General features: G+C 38.8%; 1 protein-coding gene across 1 annotated transcript in view; it reads right to left on the bottom strand.

Annotated features, from left to right (window-relative positions):
• Nucleotides 1–739: 739 nt before the first annotated feature.
• bcl2b (BCL2 apoptosis regulator b) overlaps nucleotides 740–20519 on the bottom strand; it is a 73020-nt gene continuing 53240 nt past the window's right edge. The window contains exon 2 of the mRNA XM_058745728.1: nucleotides 740–5696. Coding sequence (XP_058601711.1) covers nucleotides 5559–5696 — 138 coding nt within the window. The 3' untranslated portion in view covers nucleotides 740–5558. The remainder of the gene's footprint in view (nucleotides 5697–20519) is intronic.

Below are 20519 nucleotides of genomic sequence, written 5' to 3'. Positions count from 1 at the left end.
TCTTTTTCCATTCAAAGCATGTCGTGTCTTCCATATGCATGAAGACAGAGAGAAAGGGAGAGCCAGCGCTCAGGGGACGGAGGCCGGTTCAAGCGGGATGAACTCGCATCGCTCCTCAGGGAACTGTCTCTCTCTCTGTCTCTCTGTCTGTCTGTCGCGCTCTCAGTCACCATTCGTTTTACCGCATCATGCTTTTCACAGATTCAGTGGTGTCTTTTTGAAGAACGCCACGAGCTGAAGAAAAAGAAAGAGCGTGTGAGGAGAGAGATTGAGTGCGAAGTGAAAGCTGGCCTGCGGGAGTCATTTTTACACGCATGGCATTTAGTGGGACGAGGGTTGGAGATGTGACGTGCTCTGGGACGTCTTTGAAGTCGAGGGGACGCGGTGAACAAATATCACCCCCAGCGCTCGTGGCCGCCGTACCTTCTGTATCTTCCCTTAAACGAGTGTGACTGCGACACGCTGCCTTCTGATGTGTTTTTGAATTACCTCACAGAAATCTCACAGTAAATCAGTCATTTCACGGAGGCAAAGGCAACTTAAACTCGTTTTATTGAATCTTAATTTGTTTGGCAGGAACAGAGGGATTGTAGACTCTAGTAGCTTATTCAAGCAGTGCCACACGATCAAACACAACAGCACGGTGACTCTGTGTGTCCTGGGCATTGCTATCACAGAGCATAGCAGCTTCTCTTCAGTGAAATCGCTCCAGGTGTAACAACAACACAATACAGGATCATTCAGAAACAGACATGTATTTTGTGTCTAGTACTGTACATTGTGAAATCTGACCTTTGATTTTTTTGATTGTGTTCATAAGTGTGTGCTCATGAAAGAGATGTCACCTAAAGTTCAATACAGTCTAGTGAATGATGCATTTGTTAATAAACTAATATCATTTTTTTTTCTTCTGCTTCAACGCACTCAGATATATTAGTGCAAAGAAAACTCCATTTATACAGCATATTATATATATATATATATATATATATATATATATAAATTTATATAAATTACATAGCTTTCCAAACATCAAACTACAAGACATGTTCGAAAGACATACAGTATTTTCCCAAGCAAAAGTTTCATTTTAACATGCCGGTTTTAGACAAATCACCTTTAGTGAAGATAAACAGCTGAATTTACTTTTCGTTGACAGATTGAGTTAATAAACATAATTTAACCATGAACTAAAATGAGACATTTAATGAGAAATCTGTTTGCATACTTCTTATAGTGTTGAAGGTTTTGTTAGACAATGCAAAAATAATACGTTTTTTGTTTCCCAGTAAAATATCTGTTAAAAAAAAAAAAAAAAGCCTTAAAATTAGATCAATTTACTTGAAAAGCAAAAATGGGTAAGCTAGTAATATATCTTAAATTAAGTTTCTTGTTTTAAACATATCCTTTATTAAATTTGGTTACAAAAAATGCTATACTTGTGAGAATATATCTTACTGATAGCTTACTTCTTTTACTTCTCCGTTAAATTTAGCTTGTTGTAATTATGTTTTATTTAGAAGATGGAGAAAAAAATACTAATTAAGAAAATGTTTTGCAGTGAAGTGTTTTAAAATCTAAATACACACACACGCACGCACTCAAGTTTCAGAAATTTCCTTTAAAAACCTTAATAATTATTCATAATCTTAATGTCATTTTAATCATTATTTTGACATCTTAAAATTGACTCGTCCCTAGTGAGAATACAACAGCAGAATGAATTTCACTGGGCTCCAGTTAGACAAAAGATAAAGTTTTGATTTGGATTTCCATTCAGCTACAGAAACAGTGGAAGTGACTACATGAAATGAAGTATTAATATTCATGACATCGCCACACAGAACAGGCAATTACATTATGATTTATAGAATTTCTAATCTTTACATCAAGCAGCATTGATTCAGCAAATTAGGATCATATGTACTGTATGCTCCATAGAATCGAAAACTTTAAAATGAAATAAACTCTAAATAAATTCTGGAGCTACAGTTGGATGATTGTTTAAGGTACCTAAAAATAAATAAAGCTGAAATATGAAATCTATTTAACAAATGTTAGTGTCAGAGAGAACCGCAGCCGTAAACGAGAGACAACCAGCATCTATTTATGACACTATAGTAACCAATTAAACTGTTCGGTTTGCTAAAAGCTAACTCGTTTTACATAAAGCTTCAATCCTTTCAGACAGGTTTAGTTGTCGTTGACCACATACAGACATGTAGCTAAGTTTCTCTTACACGTTCTTCTGCTTTCCTGGTTATGGATGATTTGCAAATCTATCCATCAACCACCTGTTAAAATACTGTATGTGTATCTTAGACATTATCATATTATAAAATGAACATACATCCATAAAGTCAGATAACAAGTAACATTGACTGGTTCAGGATGTAAGAGGGCACCCATTTTTTGAATGTTTCTTAGCACCCCATTCAGCGCCACTGTCTGTAGAGGAGATCATAGGGAACGATGCAGCGCATGACCTCCGATCCTACATCAGTGCGAACAAACATTTAATAAGCGCCGCCTTCTGAGAACGCCATACGCCTCTCTGTTGTTCCGAAGTTTAATCGTGGCTCCTTGTGAACCCAAAGGCGGCCGATGCAAACGCACCAAAGCTGACTCCATGGCACACACTGTATACAGTTGCTCTTGTCCATAGGTTTTGCACTTAAACCTTTCATTTCCTGTGTGGCAATCCTTGAAACATCTGGCAGGATTATGTTTAAGCATGCTGTTTTGGGAACAGACATCAGGAAGATTGCACATATAACTGTAAACACCAAATCCAAGGAACACAGAATGGATTTCCATTGCAGATTTCCACTTGTTTATACTGGACCAAACGGATCCCTGAAAATGATGCTTTGGAAATTAAATAATAATAGTAATGAAAAATCTGGACTTTTGTGAAAGAATGGCCCAGTCACATCTCACCCCAATATGTGTGTGTGCAATATGTACTTTATTTAAATAATTACATTACAGTAATATAAATGGTCGGGAGAAATGTGCTTTATATCTATTGGTATGTTTCAAAAAATGTTTTTGAAAGAAGTCACTTTTGTTCACCAAGGATGCATGTATTTGATCAGTAATATTGTGAAATATTACTAGCATTTAAAACAAGTGCTTTCTATTTTAATATTCTTCACATTTTAATTTATTCCCGTGATGCAAAGCCGAATTTTCAGCATCATTACTCCAGTCTTTAGTGTTACGTGATCCTTCAGAAATCATTCTAAAATGCTGATTTGCTGCTCAAAAAACTTCTTATTTGATCAATGTTGAAAACAGTTGTGCTGCTTAATATATGCATTTTTTTTTTTCAGGATTCTTTGATGAATATAAAGTTTAAAAGAACACCATTTGTTTGAAATAGAAATTTGTTTTTGTAACATAAAAGCCTGTCAATTTTGACCAATTTAATGCATCCTTGCTGAATAAAAGTATAAATTTATTTAAAGCTGCAGTCCGTAACTTTTTCTGGTTAAAAATGATCCGAAATCAATATTTGAGCAAGTACATAACCAGCCAGTGTTGAAACTATCGCCTCACTTTAACCTGATTCACAATGCTTAGCTTATAATAATGTTTTCTAATTTGAGTGGTACGGGTAGGTTTTCGCAGGAAATTCGAGCATGGCACTGCGTCATTACGTCACATCTGTAAATATAAAGAGGTTTTCCCGGCTACGAGGCTCTCACATGTGAGGATCCTGAGGGTGGCGGATCGTTTATAGCCTTTTCTCACAGCAGCTGGAATAATTAAATGTATAATTCTGATGGCGGATTGTAATCCAGAAAGGATTATGTGTTTATGAAACATATTAATTAATGAATGAAATTAAATTATATTCCAGTTTTAAATGTGCTTCTGAATACAGAGAGCCTGGGATTACACAAGATTTGTATTTTAAAGAAAACCAGTTCGAAGGGAGCATAGTTTGCTTTTTGGGTTAAAAGAATTTCTTAATATGAAATTCGAATGGCATGACAATTAGATTAAACTGTACAGAAATTGAAATCTACACGTTAATACACACTATACTCATAGTGACGCAATGCTGATGTTGTTAATTTGAGAATAAAGTATAACAATAATAATAATTTGCACGGTTTGATGTGATATGAGCTAACCGATCTTTAGATTAAATCACCATTGGTAGCGTGATTTATGGTAATGCTTTTTTCCTCAGTTGGTCAGAACAAACGTAACTGACTTAGATGACAATATACGGTGAAAATTCTTATCATCCACACCGGTGCGGTGACTGACTGCCACACATTCACCTCAAAACATTAGATTCATCCGCTCTGGAGCCATGCCGGAGCACAGCCCACGCAAACAAGATAATTCCACAACTGCAATTACAGGTTTTCAAACATAGATGGCGACAAAGAGGCAAAACTTACGGACTGCAGCTTTAAAAAAAACTTACTGACTTCAAACATTTGAACAGTAGTGTGTATATATAATATATTAATATATCTTTCTTTTGATTTTGAGGTGAAATATAACCTTGACTTACTCTTGACAGATTTAAGATCCATCCTACTGCTTCTTTTGGTGTATGAATGACCACTAGAGTGAACAGAAGTGTAGTTGCAGTATTAAGAAGAATAAAGCGTCACCTCTTTACATACTGTACAGTTTGAGATCTTTTGACCGGCTCACACGCATCTGTTGAACATGTCAATAAAGTGTCTAACCAAGGCTCTTTCAAGGTCTGAAAACTACTTTCCCATTCTGTCCTTTCTGTTTACTTTCTGGCCCAAAGCAGTTCAAGGAAACCCTTCTTCAGTCCTCAATAAAGCTCTTTAAGTTGCTACAAAGAGAGACTGGCATCTCACTATTCATTTTTCAACTGTTCCCTCTGCATACTGTATCTCACCCCTCTGTCGAAATTTCATCAAAATCCAGCGGCTTGAGGGACATCGTCTCTGCATTTCTCTCTTTTCCTCCTCACAGTTCTTCAGGTTCTTTCTGACTGTACGATACAAAGATGGCAGCACAAGAAACGTTGGGCTAGCAACGGGTAGAAGACAGGCTACAATTACTCCTACAAAATCAACTAAAACCAACGATGGCAGTTTAATGCAGATTGTCTCTTAAGATCAACCCGACTCTTAAAGGACATTTGGAGAGTGCTGGTGTCGTCAGAAGATACTTTCAATCAGCACAGACCATCAAAACCTCCAGATGTGTCTTGTCCTTTGTATTTTTCCATCATTTTCCCATATAAGAACACCAAAACTGTCAAAAGTGTTTCACTTTGAGATCTGAACTAATTGTGCCGATGACACTGCCGTGTCTCTTTCACCTCATTATTCCTCTTCTCCTCCATCCTCTCATGATCTGTTGGCAGCGCGTTCATTTCCTGTCTTTTCTGTCTTTGTGTTTGAGGGCAGAGAAGAAAGCCTTGTAGAGAGTGGGAGAGAGGCTTTGAAGAGGAGCAGTCCTGGGACATGGATGTCTTCTGGGGAAAGCAGAGGAGGGGTTCAGACGGAGAGAGCGGAGAGAGAGGGTAAGCGACTGAAGAAGGGGAAGGTTCCTCATTTCTGAGCAAGGTAGGCTCCTATGGTCAAGCCAACGGCCCCGAGAGCGGCTAGACCAAAGACCGTTACTATCGATGACCACGAGCTGCGAAACACAGAGTCCCTCTGCCTGCCGTAGAGCTCCACAAACGCCTCCTGAGGAGAGAGAGAGAAAATTAATCAAAACATAGCATTTAACTGAACATATTGATCATGGTGCTTACTAATGCATCACTATTACTGTTAATTAGACTTGTCTTCAGAAAACATAACACTCTAGATTGTCATACTTGAGGTTGGGGACCAATTCTTACTATTAACTAACTATTAACTATGACATTTGCCTCAATAAACTCTTAATTTGCTGCTTATTAATATTAAGCAAGGTAGTAGTTGTAGTAGTTATATTTAGCTATTGGGTAGGATTAGGGGTCTAGAACATGGTCATGCAGAATAAAACATTAAGGGGGTCATATGACGTTGCTAAAAAGAACATTATTTTGTGTATTTGGTGTAATGCAATGTGTTTATGCGGTTTAAGGTTAAAAAACACATTATTTTCCACATAATGTACATTATTGTTGCTCCTCAATGCAGAAGATGTGCTGTTCCGATCTAGAAATGCTTTTCATTAACTGTAAGCCGTTCTATTCGCCGCAGGAGTTTTGCTCGTTCATTCTCGTGAGTGTTTACAATCCACCGCAAGCGCACGTGAGCTCACCTTTACAGAAACTGGCTGATCTGATCACAGTGACTGAGCAACAACACCCGGACTCTGTTTTAATCATTCTCGGGGACTTTAATAAAGCAAATCTCTCCCGTGAACTGCCAAAATACAGACAGCATGTTACATGTCCCACCAGAGACAGTAATATATTGGATCACTGTTACACAGCAATAAAAGATGCATATCACTCTGTCCCACGGGCAGCTTTAGGACTCTCTGATCACTGTTTGGTTCATCTTATACAGACCAACAGGCAGAAACTGAAATCAGCTAAACCTGTTATAAGGACTGTTAAAAGATGGACTAATGAAGCAGAGCGGGATTTACGAGCCTGTTTCCACCCCACTGATTGGAGCTGCTGCCACTGATCTGGACGAGCTCACAGAGACTGTAACATCTTATGTCAGTTTCTGTGAAGATATGTGCATTCCTGCCAGGACTCATCTAACTTACAACAACGACAAACCTTGGTTCACTGCAAAACTCGGACAGCTCCGTCAGGCCAAAGAAGATGCTTACAGGAAGGGGGACAAAGTCTTGTATAAACAGGCCAAATACACAAAAGGAGATCAGAGTGGCAAAGAGGAATTATTCTGAAAAAATAAGGATTCAGTTCTCTTCCAGTGACTCAGCATCAGTGTGGAAAGGTCTGAAAGAGATCACCAACTATAAGACACCATCCCCCAGCACTGTGGAGAATCAACAACTGGCAGATGATCTGAATGAGTTCTACTGCAGGTTTGAAAAAACACCCCACACCCCACACTTGTTTGATAGCAATCTTTCATTTGAAAGCCATGTTTCTAGCATCTGTAAAACTGCATTTTTTCATCTCAAAAGCATATCTAAATTGCGACCAATGCTCTCAACGTCAAATGCAGAAATGTTAATTCATGCGTTTATGACCTCAAGGTTAGACTATTGTAATGCTTTATTGGGTGGTTGTTCTGCACGCTTGATAAACAAACTACAGTTGGTCCAAAATGCAGCAGCTAGAGTCCTTACTAGAACCAGGAAATATGACCATATTAGCCCGGTTCTGTCAACACTGCACTGGCTGCCTATCAAACATCGGATAGATTTTAAAATCTTGTTAATTACTTATAAAGCCCTGAATGGTTTAGCTCCTCAGTACTTGAGCGAGCTCTTATCACATTATAGTCCTCCACGTCCAATGCGTTCTGAAAACTCTGGCTGTTTGATAATACCTAGAATATCAAAATCGACTGCGGGTGGCAGATCCTATTCCTATTTAGCACCCAAACTCTGGAACAATCTACCTAACACTGTTCGGGAGGCAGACACACTCTGTCAGTTTAAATCTAGATTAAAGACCCATCTCTTTAGCCTGGCTTACACATAACACATTAATACGCTTCTATTATTCAAATCCGTTAAAGGATTATTAGGCTGCATTAATTAGATCAACCGGAACCGGGAACACTCCCCATAACACACGATGTACTCGTTACATCGTAAGTAGAATGGCATCTACGCTAATATTTGTCTGTTTCTTTCCTATTCTGTTTCTCAGTCCGTATCCGGTCAGATGGTGGATCAGCACCAAGAGATGATGTCTACATCCCTGATCGTCAGCGGAGACCAGGACACCCAGATGACCCCCAGAGACATATCCCCAGTGAAAACCTCGATTGAATACAATAAAATTAAAAAAAATAACAAAATAACTAAAATATAATAAAATACCTAACTACATAATACTACTATTGTTAGAAATTACAACAAAATTAAAATAGAAATATAAACTTTTGAACTGCGGGTTTCGTCTGGTCAGAGGAGAACTGGCCCCCCGACTGAGCCTGGTTTCTCCCACGGTTTTTTTTTCTCCATTCTGTCACAGAAGGAGTTTTGGTTCCTTGCCGCTGTCGCCTCTGGCTTGCTCAGTTGGGGACACTTAATTTCTAGCGATTATCGTGCGATTTGATTGCACAGATACTATTTAAACTAAACTGAGCTAGACAATGACATCTCTGAATTCAATAATGAAATGCCTTTAACTGAAAATTGAGTGTTTAATCTTATCATTAGACATTACTGACACCCTATCCTCTAATTTGATACTGTTAAGTGATTTGACACAATCTGTATTGTTAAAAGCGCTATATAAATAAAGGTGACTTGACTTGACTTGACCTGCCCTGAACACCTCTCCACACAACCATTAACACCCCCTCTCCCCCACACCTGCAATTCAGATCAGCGAAGATGAGGTGCGCCAGGTCTTCCGGAAGCAGAAAAGGAAAAAAGCACCAGGCCCAGACTGTGTTACACCAGTCTGTCTGAAATCCTGTGCTGACCAGCTGGCCCCCATCTTCACATTGATCTTCAACAGATCACTGGAGCTGTGCGAAGTCCCTTCATTCTTCAAAAGCTCCACCATCATCCCCATCCCAAAGAAATCCAGAATTACAGGACTAAATGACTACAGGCCTGTGGCTCTAACGTCTGTGGTCATGAAGTCTTTTGAAAAACTGGTTCTGGCCCACCTGAAGGACATTACTGGACCCTTACTGGATCCTCTTCAGTTTGCCTACAGAGCAAACAGGTCTGTGGACGATGCAGTCAACATGGGACTGCATTATGTTCTGCAACATCTAGACAGACCAGGGACTTATGTGAGGATCCTGTTTGTGGACTTCAGCTCAGCTTTTAACACGATCATTCCAAACCTCCTCCTGCCCAAACTAACTCAGCTCTCCGTGCCCACCTCCGTCTGTCAGTCTATCACCAGCTTCCTGACAGACAGGCAGCAGCTAGTGAGGCTGGGAAAATACACATCCAGCACCGGCATAATCAGCGCCGGAGCTCCTCAGGGCTGCATTCTCTCCCCACTGCTCTTCTCCCTCTACACGAATGACTGCACATCTAAAGACCCCTCTGTCAAGCTCCTGAAGTTTGCAGACAACACCACACTTATCGGCCTCATTCAGGACGGTGACGAGTCTGCTTACAGACAGGAGGTTAAGGAGCTGGCTGTCTGATGCAGTCTTAACAACCTGGAGCTCAACACGCTCAAAACAGTGGAGATGATCGTGGACTTCAGGAGAAACCCCCCTGCAGTCCCCCCACTCACCATCATGGATAGCACTGTAACAACAGTGGAGTCATTCAGGTCCCTGGGCACCACCATCTTCCAGGACCTGAAGTGGGACACTCAAATAGACTCCACTGTGAAAAAGGCCCAGCAGAGGTTGGATTCCTTCGCCAGCTGAGGAAGTTCAACCTGCCACAGGAGCTGCTGAAACAGTTCTACTCCGCCATCATTAAATCCGTCCTCTGCACTTCAATAACTGTCTGGTTCAGCTCAGCTACCAAATCTGACCTCAGAAGACTACAGAGGGTAGTCCGGACTGCCCTCCCTATTCTCCAAGAACTGTACTTATCAAGAGTGAGCAAAAGGGCTGGCAAAATCACTCTGGACCCCTCACATCCAGCACACTCTTTGAACTGTTGCCATCTGGTCGACGCTACAGAGCTCTGAGCACCAGAACGGCCAGCACAATGTCATTCTGAAAATGCCTGTATGCCATTGGATCAGAGCGCTGTCAATTGCTGCCTCTAATTGTTGCATGCAAAGTTTGCATTTGGATTTGGAGCGCTCAACAATGCCATTAGATCAATGGGTTCTGTCAGTGTTTTGGCAAGGTAAGGCTTTTTTTGCCATGCAAGTTCAAAGGCCAATTTAAAATATTGTTACATAAAAGTGCACAAAATCAGTATTTTGTTTAGGCAGTGTTTGCGGCAGTCGAGAAATCATGTTTCATGTGAAACTGGTCTAAAAGGTGTGCAGTTTTGCACCAATGCATCCTTAAATGTTCAGTGTGTTGTGTAATATTCCCATATAAAACTTTTACAGCCAATTAAAAAATATTTGTGTAGTAAAATTCGCTAATTCACAAGATCAATACATACTTTATTAAACTGCTTTGTCAAATTTAACACATCCTTATGGACGTGTCGAAATGCTGATTCAATTAATTCGCTTCCAAAAACCCCAAAAACAATTCCAACAGTGCCTAAAGGGAGTAGTGTCATATAGAGGGCAGAGTGTCACGTTATTTAAAGGGGAAGTTCACACGTCAATGAGTAATAAAAGAATAAGTAGCTGCATTCTGATTACTTTTATGTCACTGATCAGGCTTTTATAGGCCTATGTAGTTTGGGGTAACAAAGGGTTTTATAGGTTTGACTGAAATAATAACACAATAACTGACACAACAGAACAATTGAACAAAAAAACAGATGAAGTCAAAAAGTAGCCGTTGATAATATCTAAACATGTATCCAAATGTAATAAGTAAGGGATAATCAACGTATAGCTGTGCATTAAACAATTTGAATGCACAACGTGGAGGTGAAGAACCTGACGCGCAGCGGCATTCACATATGAAAGATGTTAATAATATTTGCGCTGCAATATTTGACCGGAACGATAAAAATGACGGTTATTTTCGTCTGCATTACTATCAAAGACTATAGAATACCCAAGACATGTCACTCGTATAGTTTTGAATGGGGAAAAATGCAACGCTCAATATGGCTGTCAATCGCAGGAAGCCCCGCTTTCTGAATGAAAGAGCCAATCACTAATCGGTAAAGTCAACGCGTCACTGCAGCTGCCATTAGAAGTCCCGGTTGCTATAGAAACAGTCAACATTTTGAGATGTGCGCTTAGAACTGCGCATGCGCACTGGCTGATCTAGCCTGAAAAATAAACTTTTTATAACGCTATTTGAGCAAAAGAAACAACATTTATAATACAGTTGTCGTCAGATTTCTTTGGTGATTTCAAATATGAAATTTAACTAAGCGTAGTGAACAGTTTTGGAGAATTTGATGTTTCCCCATTCAAAGAGATAGGAGCTGCACTTGGATGCCCGAGAGGCATTTCAAAGATGGTCGCCGAGTGACATGACTTGTCTTAAAGAGACTTTACTATTCAACTCTAACTGTATGTTACTATGGTTACCAATGTTTATAGGAAGCGCATTAATATAGAACGTGATTAAACTGACCTGGAACTACCTGTGCAGTTAAACGAATTTAATCAACACCTGTCAGCCAATCAGAATCGAGTATTCAGACAGACCATGGCATAAAATTAATTTGTGTGTGATGACAATTTCTTATCAACTAGGTATTGTTACATAGAGCTATACAGGCATCCAGTGGCTATAATGGTATCACAGATAATAAACTGTGCAAAATGTTTTATCTTAACAGTCAATTTACAAATAGGCCTAATGCATTCAGGGGCCCGTTCTTCGTACGTCGCTTATTACATCTGAGATGATTTGAAAAATTCCAGATCTTCTAATCCTGATAACTGATCTTTGGCTAATTTGGTTCTTCAAACGAATTTGCGTATTAGATGAAAATATCTGGATTAAGTTATCTAAGATTACTGCGCGTTCTCGTGTTCCCTGAAAAGGGCAAATGTATCGATCCTCGAAACCACGATCAGCAATGCAGTGATTGGCTGGCGGCAAGACAGCAACGTAATGACATCATATCATTAAAGACACCTGATGAAAAACTTGACAAATTTCTGGACTACATAAATGTATTTTGAATTTTTTTAGTTTATTTATTTATTTTTTTTTTTTACATGATTCTCAATTATTTATATTTGTGATTTCTAGTATTTGTACAGGCTTTACATTTTTAATTCGATGTTGTAATTAGCAATTCATTTAATTTTATCTTTGAAACAGATTTGTTATGTGACAGCATTAATTAAAGTTTCTTAGAGATCAAGTTATCTGCGTCTCCTGCGCTCCATCAAGCCACTCCCATAATATCTGTCATCGCTCAAATTAATGCAAGACTCAGATTAACTATATAGCATGTGTGTAAGACTCCAATACAATTATAAAGTAATTATTTCATCACTAATAAATCTTTCAATGAGTAAAACTGGCTGTGTCTATAGTATTATAGACTACACAACATTGTTATCTTATTTTCAAATACATTTTTTAATTATTATTATTTTAAATTATTGTCCCTGGACCAGCAGGGAATTCTTTTAATAAAGCAGCAGTGGCTGGGGCCAATTATAAGTATCAATTCTGCTTAAAAAGATGTGATCTAATCCTGTTTACATGAAATAAGCCTGCTCCCAAGCAGGTTTAAGCTTACGGACCTGTTGCTATGACGACAACTCCGGGATGAGCTTCGAAGAACCAAATGATCCAAGATCAAGCGAAATCATCAATAATCAAATCCAGCTAACTGAGTTAGCGACGTACGAAGAACGGACCCCAGATTTGTGGAACTCACAATGTGCTGAATTTCCACAAATTAGTGTTGTTACTATGACAACCAATTTGTAAATGTATCAATGTTGCTATTTAAGATTTGAGTGTTTACATAATCAGTTTTATGTTATTTTCTATGTAATCTTAATTATCTTTTTTGGGTGTGGGAGTTGCATGGGGTGGGGGGCTAATAGGGATTTCACCTAGGTCGTCAAAATGGCTAGAAACGGCCCTGTCTGTATATACAAAACTGTCTATTGTAATATACCTGTACATACAATTGTCAATTTGTATATTGTTATTGCTTGTTTCCTTGTTCTATATTTAAATTCTTCTTTTTATTATCTGTGTTTTTTGTTCTGTCACTGTCATTCTGTTGCACTGTGGAAGCTTCTGTCACGAAAACAAATTCCTCGTATGTGTAAACATACCTGGCAATAAAAGCTCATTCTGATTCTGATTCTGATAAGGAAGCATGTTTAAAGTGTGTATTACACCTGCCGCCCCCCTAGTGGTCAGAATGTGTTTGCAGTCCGTAGGGATGGACAGAAAAACACGCTCAATTCAAGAGCTCTGGGTGAATGAGCAGAGCCTTTCATATACAGTGAGGAAAATAAGTATTTGAACACCCTGCTATTTTGCAAGTTCTCCCACTTAGAAATCATGGAGGGGTCTGAAATTGTCATCGTAGGTGCATGTCCACTGTGAGAGACATAATCTAAAAAAAAATCCAGAAATCACAATGTATGATTTTTAACTATTTATTTGTATGATACAGCTGCAAATAAGTATTTGAACACCTGTCTATCAGCTAGAATTCTGACCCTCAAAGACCTGTTAGTCTGCCTTTAAAATGTCCACCTCCACTCCATTTATTATCCTAAATTAGATGCACCTTTTGAGGTCGGTAGCTGCATAAAGACACCTGTCCACCCCATACAATCAGTAAGAATCCAACTACTAACATGGCCAAGACCAAAGAGCTGTCCAAAGACACTAGAGACAAAATTGTACACCTCCACAAGGCTGGAAAGGGCTACGGGAAATTGCCAAGCAGCTTGGTGAAAAAGGTCCACTGTTGGAGCAATCATTAGAAAATAGAAGAAGCTAAACATGACTGTCATTCTCCCTCGGACTGGGGCTCCATGCAAGATCTCACCTCGTGGGGTCTCAATGATCCTAAGAAAGGTGAGAAATCAGCCCAGAACTACACGGGAGGAGCTGGTCAATGACCTGAAAAGAGCTGGGACCACCGTTTCCAAGGTTACTGTTGGTAATACACTAAGACGTCATGGTTTGAAATCATGCATGGCACGGAAGGTTCCCCTGCTTAAACCAGCACATGTCCAGGCCGACTTAAGTTTGCCAATGACCATTTGGATGATCCAGAGGACTCATGGGAGAAAGTCATGTGGTCAGATGAGACCAAAATAGAACTTTTGGTCATAATTCCACTAAACGTGTTTGGAGGAAGAAGAATGATGAGTACCATCCCAAGAACACCATCCCTACTGTGAAGCATGGGGTGGTAGCATCATGCTTTGGGGTGTTTTTCTGCACATGGGACAGGGTGACTGCACTGTATTAAGGAGAGGATGACCGGGGCCATGTATTGCGAGATTTTGGGAACAACCTCCTTCCCTCAGTTAGAGCATTGAAGATGGGTCGAGGCTGGGTCTTCCAACATGACAATGACCAAGCACACAGCCAGGATAACCAAGGAGTGGCTCTGTAAGAAGCATATCAAGGTTCTGGCGTGGCCTAGCCAGTCTCCAGACCTAAACCCAATAGAGAATCTTTGGAGGAGCTCAAACTCCGTGTTTCTCAGCGACAGGCCAGAAACCTGACTGATCTAGAGAAGATCTGTGTGGAGGTGGGCCAAAATCCCTCCTGCAGTGTGTGCAAACCTGGTGAAAACTACAGGAAACGTTTGACCTCTGTAATTGCAAACAAAGGCTACTGTACCAAATATTAACATTGATTTTCTCAGGTGTTCAAATACTTATTTGCAGCTGTATCATACAAATAAATAGTTAAAAATCATACATTGTGATTTCTGGATTTTTTTAGATTATGTCTCTCACAGTGGACATGCACCTACGATGACAATTTCAGACCCCTCCATGATTTCTAAGTGGGAGAACTTGCAAAATAGCAGGGTGTTCAAATACTTATTTTCCTCACTGTACATCCCAAACCAAACTGCCATATACACAAGCACATACTGTCATTTCACCACAAAAATAATTGAACCAACATTAACAAACACATCAACACATTAGTGATTCCCTCACATATATTAGTCTGTAGTCTCAGAAGGTGTAGCGCCTTTAAAACTGGACAGAGAGGATGTCCGCTAGTATAACTACTGTGGGCAACCAGACGGATAGAGGAAGTGTCATCCCGAACCAGGATCTTTGTGTTTAACAGGATGTCCGAACCTGACCTGGGGAGAGTTCCTCCTGTAGTTCCTCTCCAGAAGACAAAACTCAGCTTGCTGGAGAGAATTACTACATAAATACCTCATATGTTATGTAATTATTCTAAAAGTAGCAGACAAATGATCATAAGTGCATGTGCATAAGTGATTCAGATGTGGCGTATGACTTTTACCTAAAAGTGTTCAGGATTTTCCAATACAGAGAAAACATTTAATCATTAAAAATGACAAAAGAGCATGATAAAAGTGCCTTGGAGTCCAAACAATTCATGCCCTAATAAATCTCATTTATGCACAATCAGTAAAGGGCTTCACACATGACATGCAAAAGAAAATAGCGGTGAAATAATACAATGTATACTCAACCATTTAACTAAAACAAAGTAATGAATTAATAAGTGGCCATGATATCTTGTTTTATTTCCCCACACGTAGGGTTCTAGATACGACATTTCAAGATGTGTCACACCAGATTTCGTCAATGGAATCGAAATATCAGTCGGAAAACTCATACTGTCAGAGTAGGTACATTTGAATAAGTATTTGTGACCCATTAAAAGAGTATGTTCTAAATAGTGTGAATGAAATCCAGACATACTACATCCATTGTGTTGTCAGTGTGAAGTATGCATATTTGAATGCAAGGCAAGTCTTTTTTTTAGTCATCATTTACGCCAAACCTGACACGACGTGTTTAGTCACTCACACCATATTTAAATGAGATTATTTGTGTATAATGTTGGTCTGTTCTTCACACAAAGCCATAGCACAGCTTTTGAAGACTTACAATATAGTGCTGAAATGCTTTTATGACACTTTGGTGCTTTTACGGTGCTTTTGTGGAGCTGGAGAGTTCCTGCCTCATTAACTTTTTATTCTGGTCTCATTCTGCTAAACTTCTCCTTTTGTATTCCATGGAAGAAAGAAAATCAGAAACTGCTACATTTGGAACAGAGGTTCATTTTGGGGTGAACTGTCCCTTTAAACTGATATACAGGAAGTATTTCCTTTTACTCTGAAGCCTAACAGGGTGCAGTCCAAAACAGCAGAAAACTATTTCCTCTCATCCTCCCTTCGTGCAGACTGTGAGAGACACAGCACAGCTGAGAATAAAACTCTGACGTCCTCGCATTTAAACTGCTCAAGCAAGCCTCCCGGCTGGATAACATTTGTGTATCTCTATTAACCTCTGGGTATTTTTATTTTTATTTTTTTAAACCACAAGGGAAAATCATCACCTCATCAAGTTCTTATTTAACAGTCATGCAAGCCAGGCCATTTTTGTGTTGTACTCCCACTGTGCACTCCCCTGATGAAAGCACCGCACATTTCAGGTATTAATTAGTAAACACTGCATGCCACCCACCGTGCGAATAGTGCGTTACAAGCAGAGAGGGTTTGACAACACGAGCCGCCCTCATTAAACTTCACACTGAAAACAATGCCAAGCAAGTCATGGCAGACAAAGTTCGAGGAGTTTGCCCTTTTATACGTTCGCCCACACATACATTCCAGTGTAAAACCTCCTATTATACGATATACCCACAAACGATGGAAAGTCCCTTTGAGAGAATAGGAGGAAACGTTTGGAGAACTAAAACTTTAAACGAGAGAGAAAAAATATTTTTCTGAGTTTGCCCAAATGGTGCAGAGAGTTCAATGTTAAAAGGCCGCAGAATCCTGGAGGCTTGTTTTCATGTGACAGCAGAGTTTAAGAGCTCTAGAAGCGCTCAGGCAAGTGCTCGGAGTCACATGAGTGAAAATACAAGCAGGAGCTATGAAAGGCCACACTTCACTGATCCATAGAAATCTAAAGGCATAACTAAAGAAAAAGCTTTTGAACGGCTACATTTCTGAGTAGTTCTTCCTACTAACTTGAAGCAGATGGAATTTACATGGCTACATGTCAGTGTTATAAAAAAAATTCAGTAAATTAAATAAAGCTAAAATAAAATGTAAATATTAGATGAAAACCTTAAAAACAACTCAAATGAAAAATAACTGATATTGAAGTACTAAAAATGACTAAAGCTGAAATAAAAATAAATATAGACATGACAAATTAATACAAAAGCACATCAAATTTCTAAAACAATTTTAAATGGCTAAAACTGAAAATATAAAAATAAAAGCTCATTCAAAATATTAATAAACACTATAGATAATGCTAACATACTAATATAGTACTCTCTTTCTAAAAAATAAAATTGTTGACAACCAACTGAAATTGAAGTACTAAAATGACGTATAAAAACAAAAATTTATACAAAAGCACATAAAAATACTAAAACTAAACTTTAAATGACTGAAACTGTAAATATAAAAATAAAAGCACACTATAATGGTATATAGATATTACTAAAATAACACTGCTACATATGTTTGAACATCAGATTAATATACTACTCTATTTCTGCTGTTAAGTTTGCATACTGTGCTTTACTGTATTATACTGTATCCCATAATACAATGTGCTTGATTCAACCTCTTATTATATGACATGAAATGCCACAATTTTTAACACCTTTCACTCCAAAAAGATATTTTTTAACACAAAATTGCATCTAAAAAAAAACAGATTATTTTAACATTATTTTAATGTTAAAGAGGTGTGTGAACTTGCAAGTACGATGTCAGACACTGTAATATGCTCTGGTCCGCTCCCTGCTTATCGTGGCGATGAGATTCATAGCAGACTGTCGTCACTTAATGGCTGGATGTCTAAGTGGTGCCCGCAAAATAACATAGGCTTTATAGACAATTGGAAGAATTTTTGGGGCAGACCTGACCTGTTGAAAAGAGATGGTGTTCATCCCTCCTGGGGTGGTGCCGCTCTTCTCTCTAGAAATATGGCACATAGTCTTAGAGTTCGTACTTGACTAACTGGAGCCCAGGTCAGGAAGCAGACAGACTGGCTAAACCGACCGTCTGCTAGCCGCCTCACGTCACAGAAGTCAGTTAACTCTCAGCACATAGAAACCTTTTCACCTAGATATCACACTATAGAGACTGTGTCTGCTCCCCGAACTAGAAAATACAGAAAACATCCAAACCAAAGTAATAGTAACAATTTAATTGATGTTCAACAAATAAAAAACCGATGTAATACAGATAAACGCATGATAAAGCTTGGCTTATTGAATATTAGATCCCTTTCTTCAAAAGCACTTTTTGTAAATGATATGTTCATTGACCATAAACTAGATGTGCTTTGTCTGACAGAAACCTGGCTAAAACCAGATGATTACATTACTTTAAACGAGTCTACACCCCAAGATTACTGTTACAAACATGAACCGCGTCCAGAAGGTAAAGGGGGAGGTGTTGCTACAATTTATAGAAATATTTTCAGTATCTCTCAGAGGTCGGGTTTCAAGTATAATTCGTTCGAAGTAATGGTGCTTCATATAACGTTATCCAAAGAAACAAGTGTTAATGTATACAGGCCACCAGGGCACCATACAGACTTTATTAAAGAATTTTCTGATCTTCTATCGGAGTTAGTGCTGGCTGCAAATAAAGCCTTAATCGTTGGTGATTTTAATATCCATGTTGATAATGAAAAAGATTCGTTGGGATCAGCATTTATAGACATTCTAAACTCTATTGGTGTTAAACAACACGTGTCAGGACCTACTCATTGTCGAAATCATACTCTAGATTTAATACCGTCACATGGAATTGATGTCAGTGGCATTGAAATTTGGCAGCAGAGCGATGATATCTCAGATCATTATCTAGTCTCCTGTATATTCCATATAGCTAAAGCTGTAAAGCCAACTCCTTGTTACAAATATGGTAGAACCATTACCTCTACCACAAAAGACTGCTTTATAAATAATCTTCCTGACTTATCTCAGTTCCTCAGCATATCCAACAGCACAGAACAACTTGATGATGTAACAGGAACTATGGACTCTCTCTTTTCTAGCACTTTAGATGCGGTTGCTCCTTTACGCTTAAGTAAGATTAAGGATAAGAGTCCATCACCGTGATATAATGAGCACACTCGCGCCCTAAAGAGAGCAGCCCGGAAAATGGAGCGCAGCTGGAGGAAAACTAAATTAGAGGTATTTCGTTTAGCTTGGCGGGAAAGTACCCTATCCTACAGAAAAGCATTAAAAACTGCTAGATCTGATTACTTTTCGTCTCTTCTAGAAGAAAACAAACATAACCCTCTGTATTTATTCAATACAGTGACTAAATTAACGAAAAATCAAGCATCAACAGGTGTTGGCATTTCCCAAGAGCATAGCAGTAATGACTTTATGAACTACTTCACTTCCAAGATCGATACTATCAGAGATAAAATTGTATCCTTGCAGCCGTCAGCCGTCAGCTACAGTATCGCATCAGATAGCGCACTATAGATCCCCTGAGGAACAATTCCATTCATTCTCTTCTGTAGGAGAGGAAGAATTGTATAAACTTGTTAAATTATCTAAACCAACAACATGTATGTTAGACCCGATTCCATCTAAACTACTAAAAGAGCTGCTTCCAGAAGTCATAGATCCTCTTTTGAATATTATTAATTCATCATTGTCATTAGAATATGTCCCCAAAACCTTCAAATTGGCTGTTATTAAGCCTCTCATTAAAAAACCACAACTTGACCCCAAAGATCTAGTTAATTACAGACCGATCTCAAATCTCCCTTTTCTGTCAAAGATACTAGAAAAGGTAGTATTCTCACAATTATATTCCTTCTTAGAGAAAAATGATATCTGTGAGGAATTCCAGTCAGGATTTAGACCGTATCATAGTACTGAGACTGCTCTCATTAGAGTTACAAATGACCTGCTTCTATCATCTGATCGTGGTTGTATCTCTTTATTAGTTCTACTGGATCTTAGCGCTGCGTTCGACACAATCGACCACAACATTCTTTTGAATAGACTACAAAACTTTGTTGGCATTAGTGGAAGCGCCTTAGTATGGTTCAAATCGTACTTATCTTACCGCCATCAGTTCGTAGCAGTGAATGAAGAGGTATCATATCAATCACAAGTGTAGTATGGAGTACCTCAAGGCTCAGTACTAGGGCCGTTACTTTTCACGCTTTACATGTTACCCTTGGGAGATATTATCAGGAGACATGGTGTTAGCTTTCACTGTTATGCTGATGATACTCAGCTCTATATTTCTTCGCGGCCTGGTGAAACACAACAAATTGAGAAACTAACAGAATGCATAGTCGATATAAAAAACTGGATAACGAGTAATTTTTTACTGCTAAATTCTGAAAAAACAGAGGTGTTAATTATCGGACCTAAAAACCCCACATGTAATAACCTAGAACATTATCTAACACTTGATGGCTGCTGTGTCAATTCTTCTTCATCAGTCAGGAACCTAGGTGTGCTGTTCGATAGCAATCTTTCATTTGAAAGCCATGTTTCTAGCATCTGTAAAACTGCATTCTTTCATCTCAAAAGCATATCTAAATTGCGACCTATGCTCTCAACGTCAAATGCAGAAATGTTAATTCATGCGTTTATGACCTCAAGGTTAGACTATTGTAATGCTTT

The sequence above is a fragment of the Onychostoma macrolepis genome, chromosome 02 (genome assembly GCF_012432095.1).
Source record: "Onychostoma macrolepis isolate SWU-2019 chromosome 02, ASM1243209v1, whole genome shotgun sequence".
Lineage (NCBI taxonomy): Eukaryota > Metazoa > Chordata > Actinopteri > Cypriniformes > Cyprinidae > Onychostoma > Onychostoma macrolepis.
The sequence above is the reverse complement of the archived record's forward strand: the minus strand, read 5'-3'. Positions and strand labels throughout refer to the sequence as shown.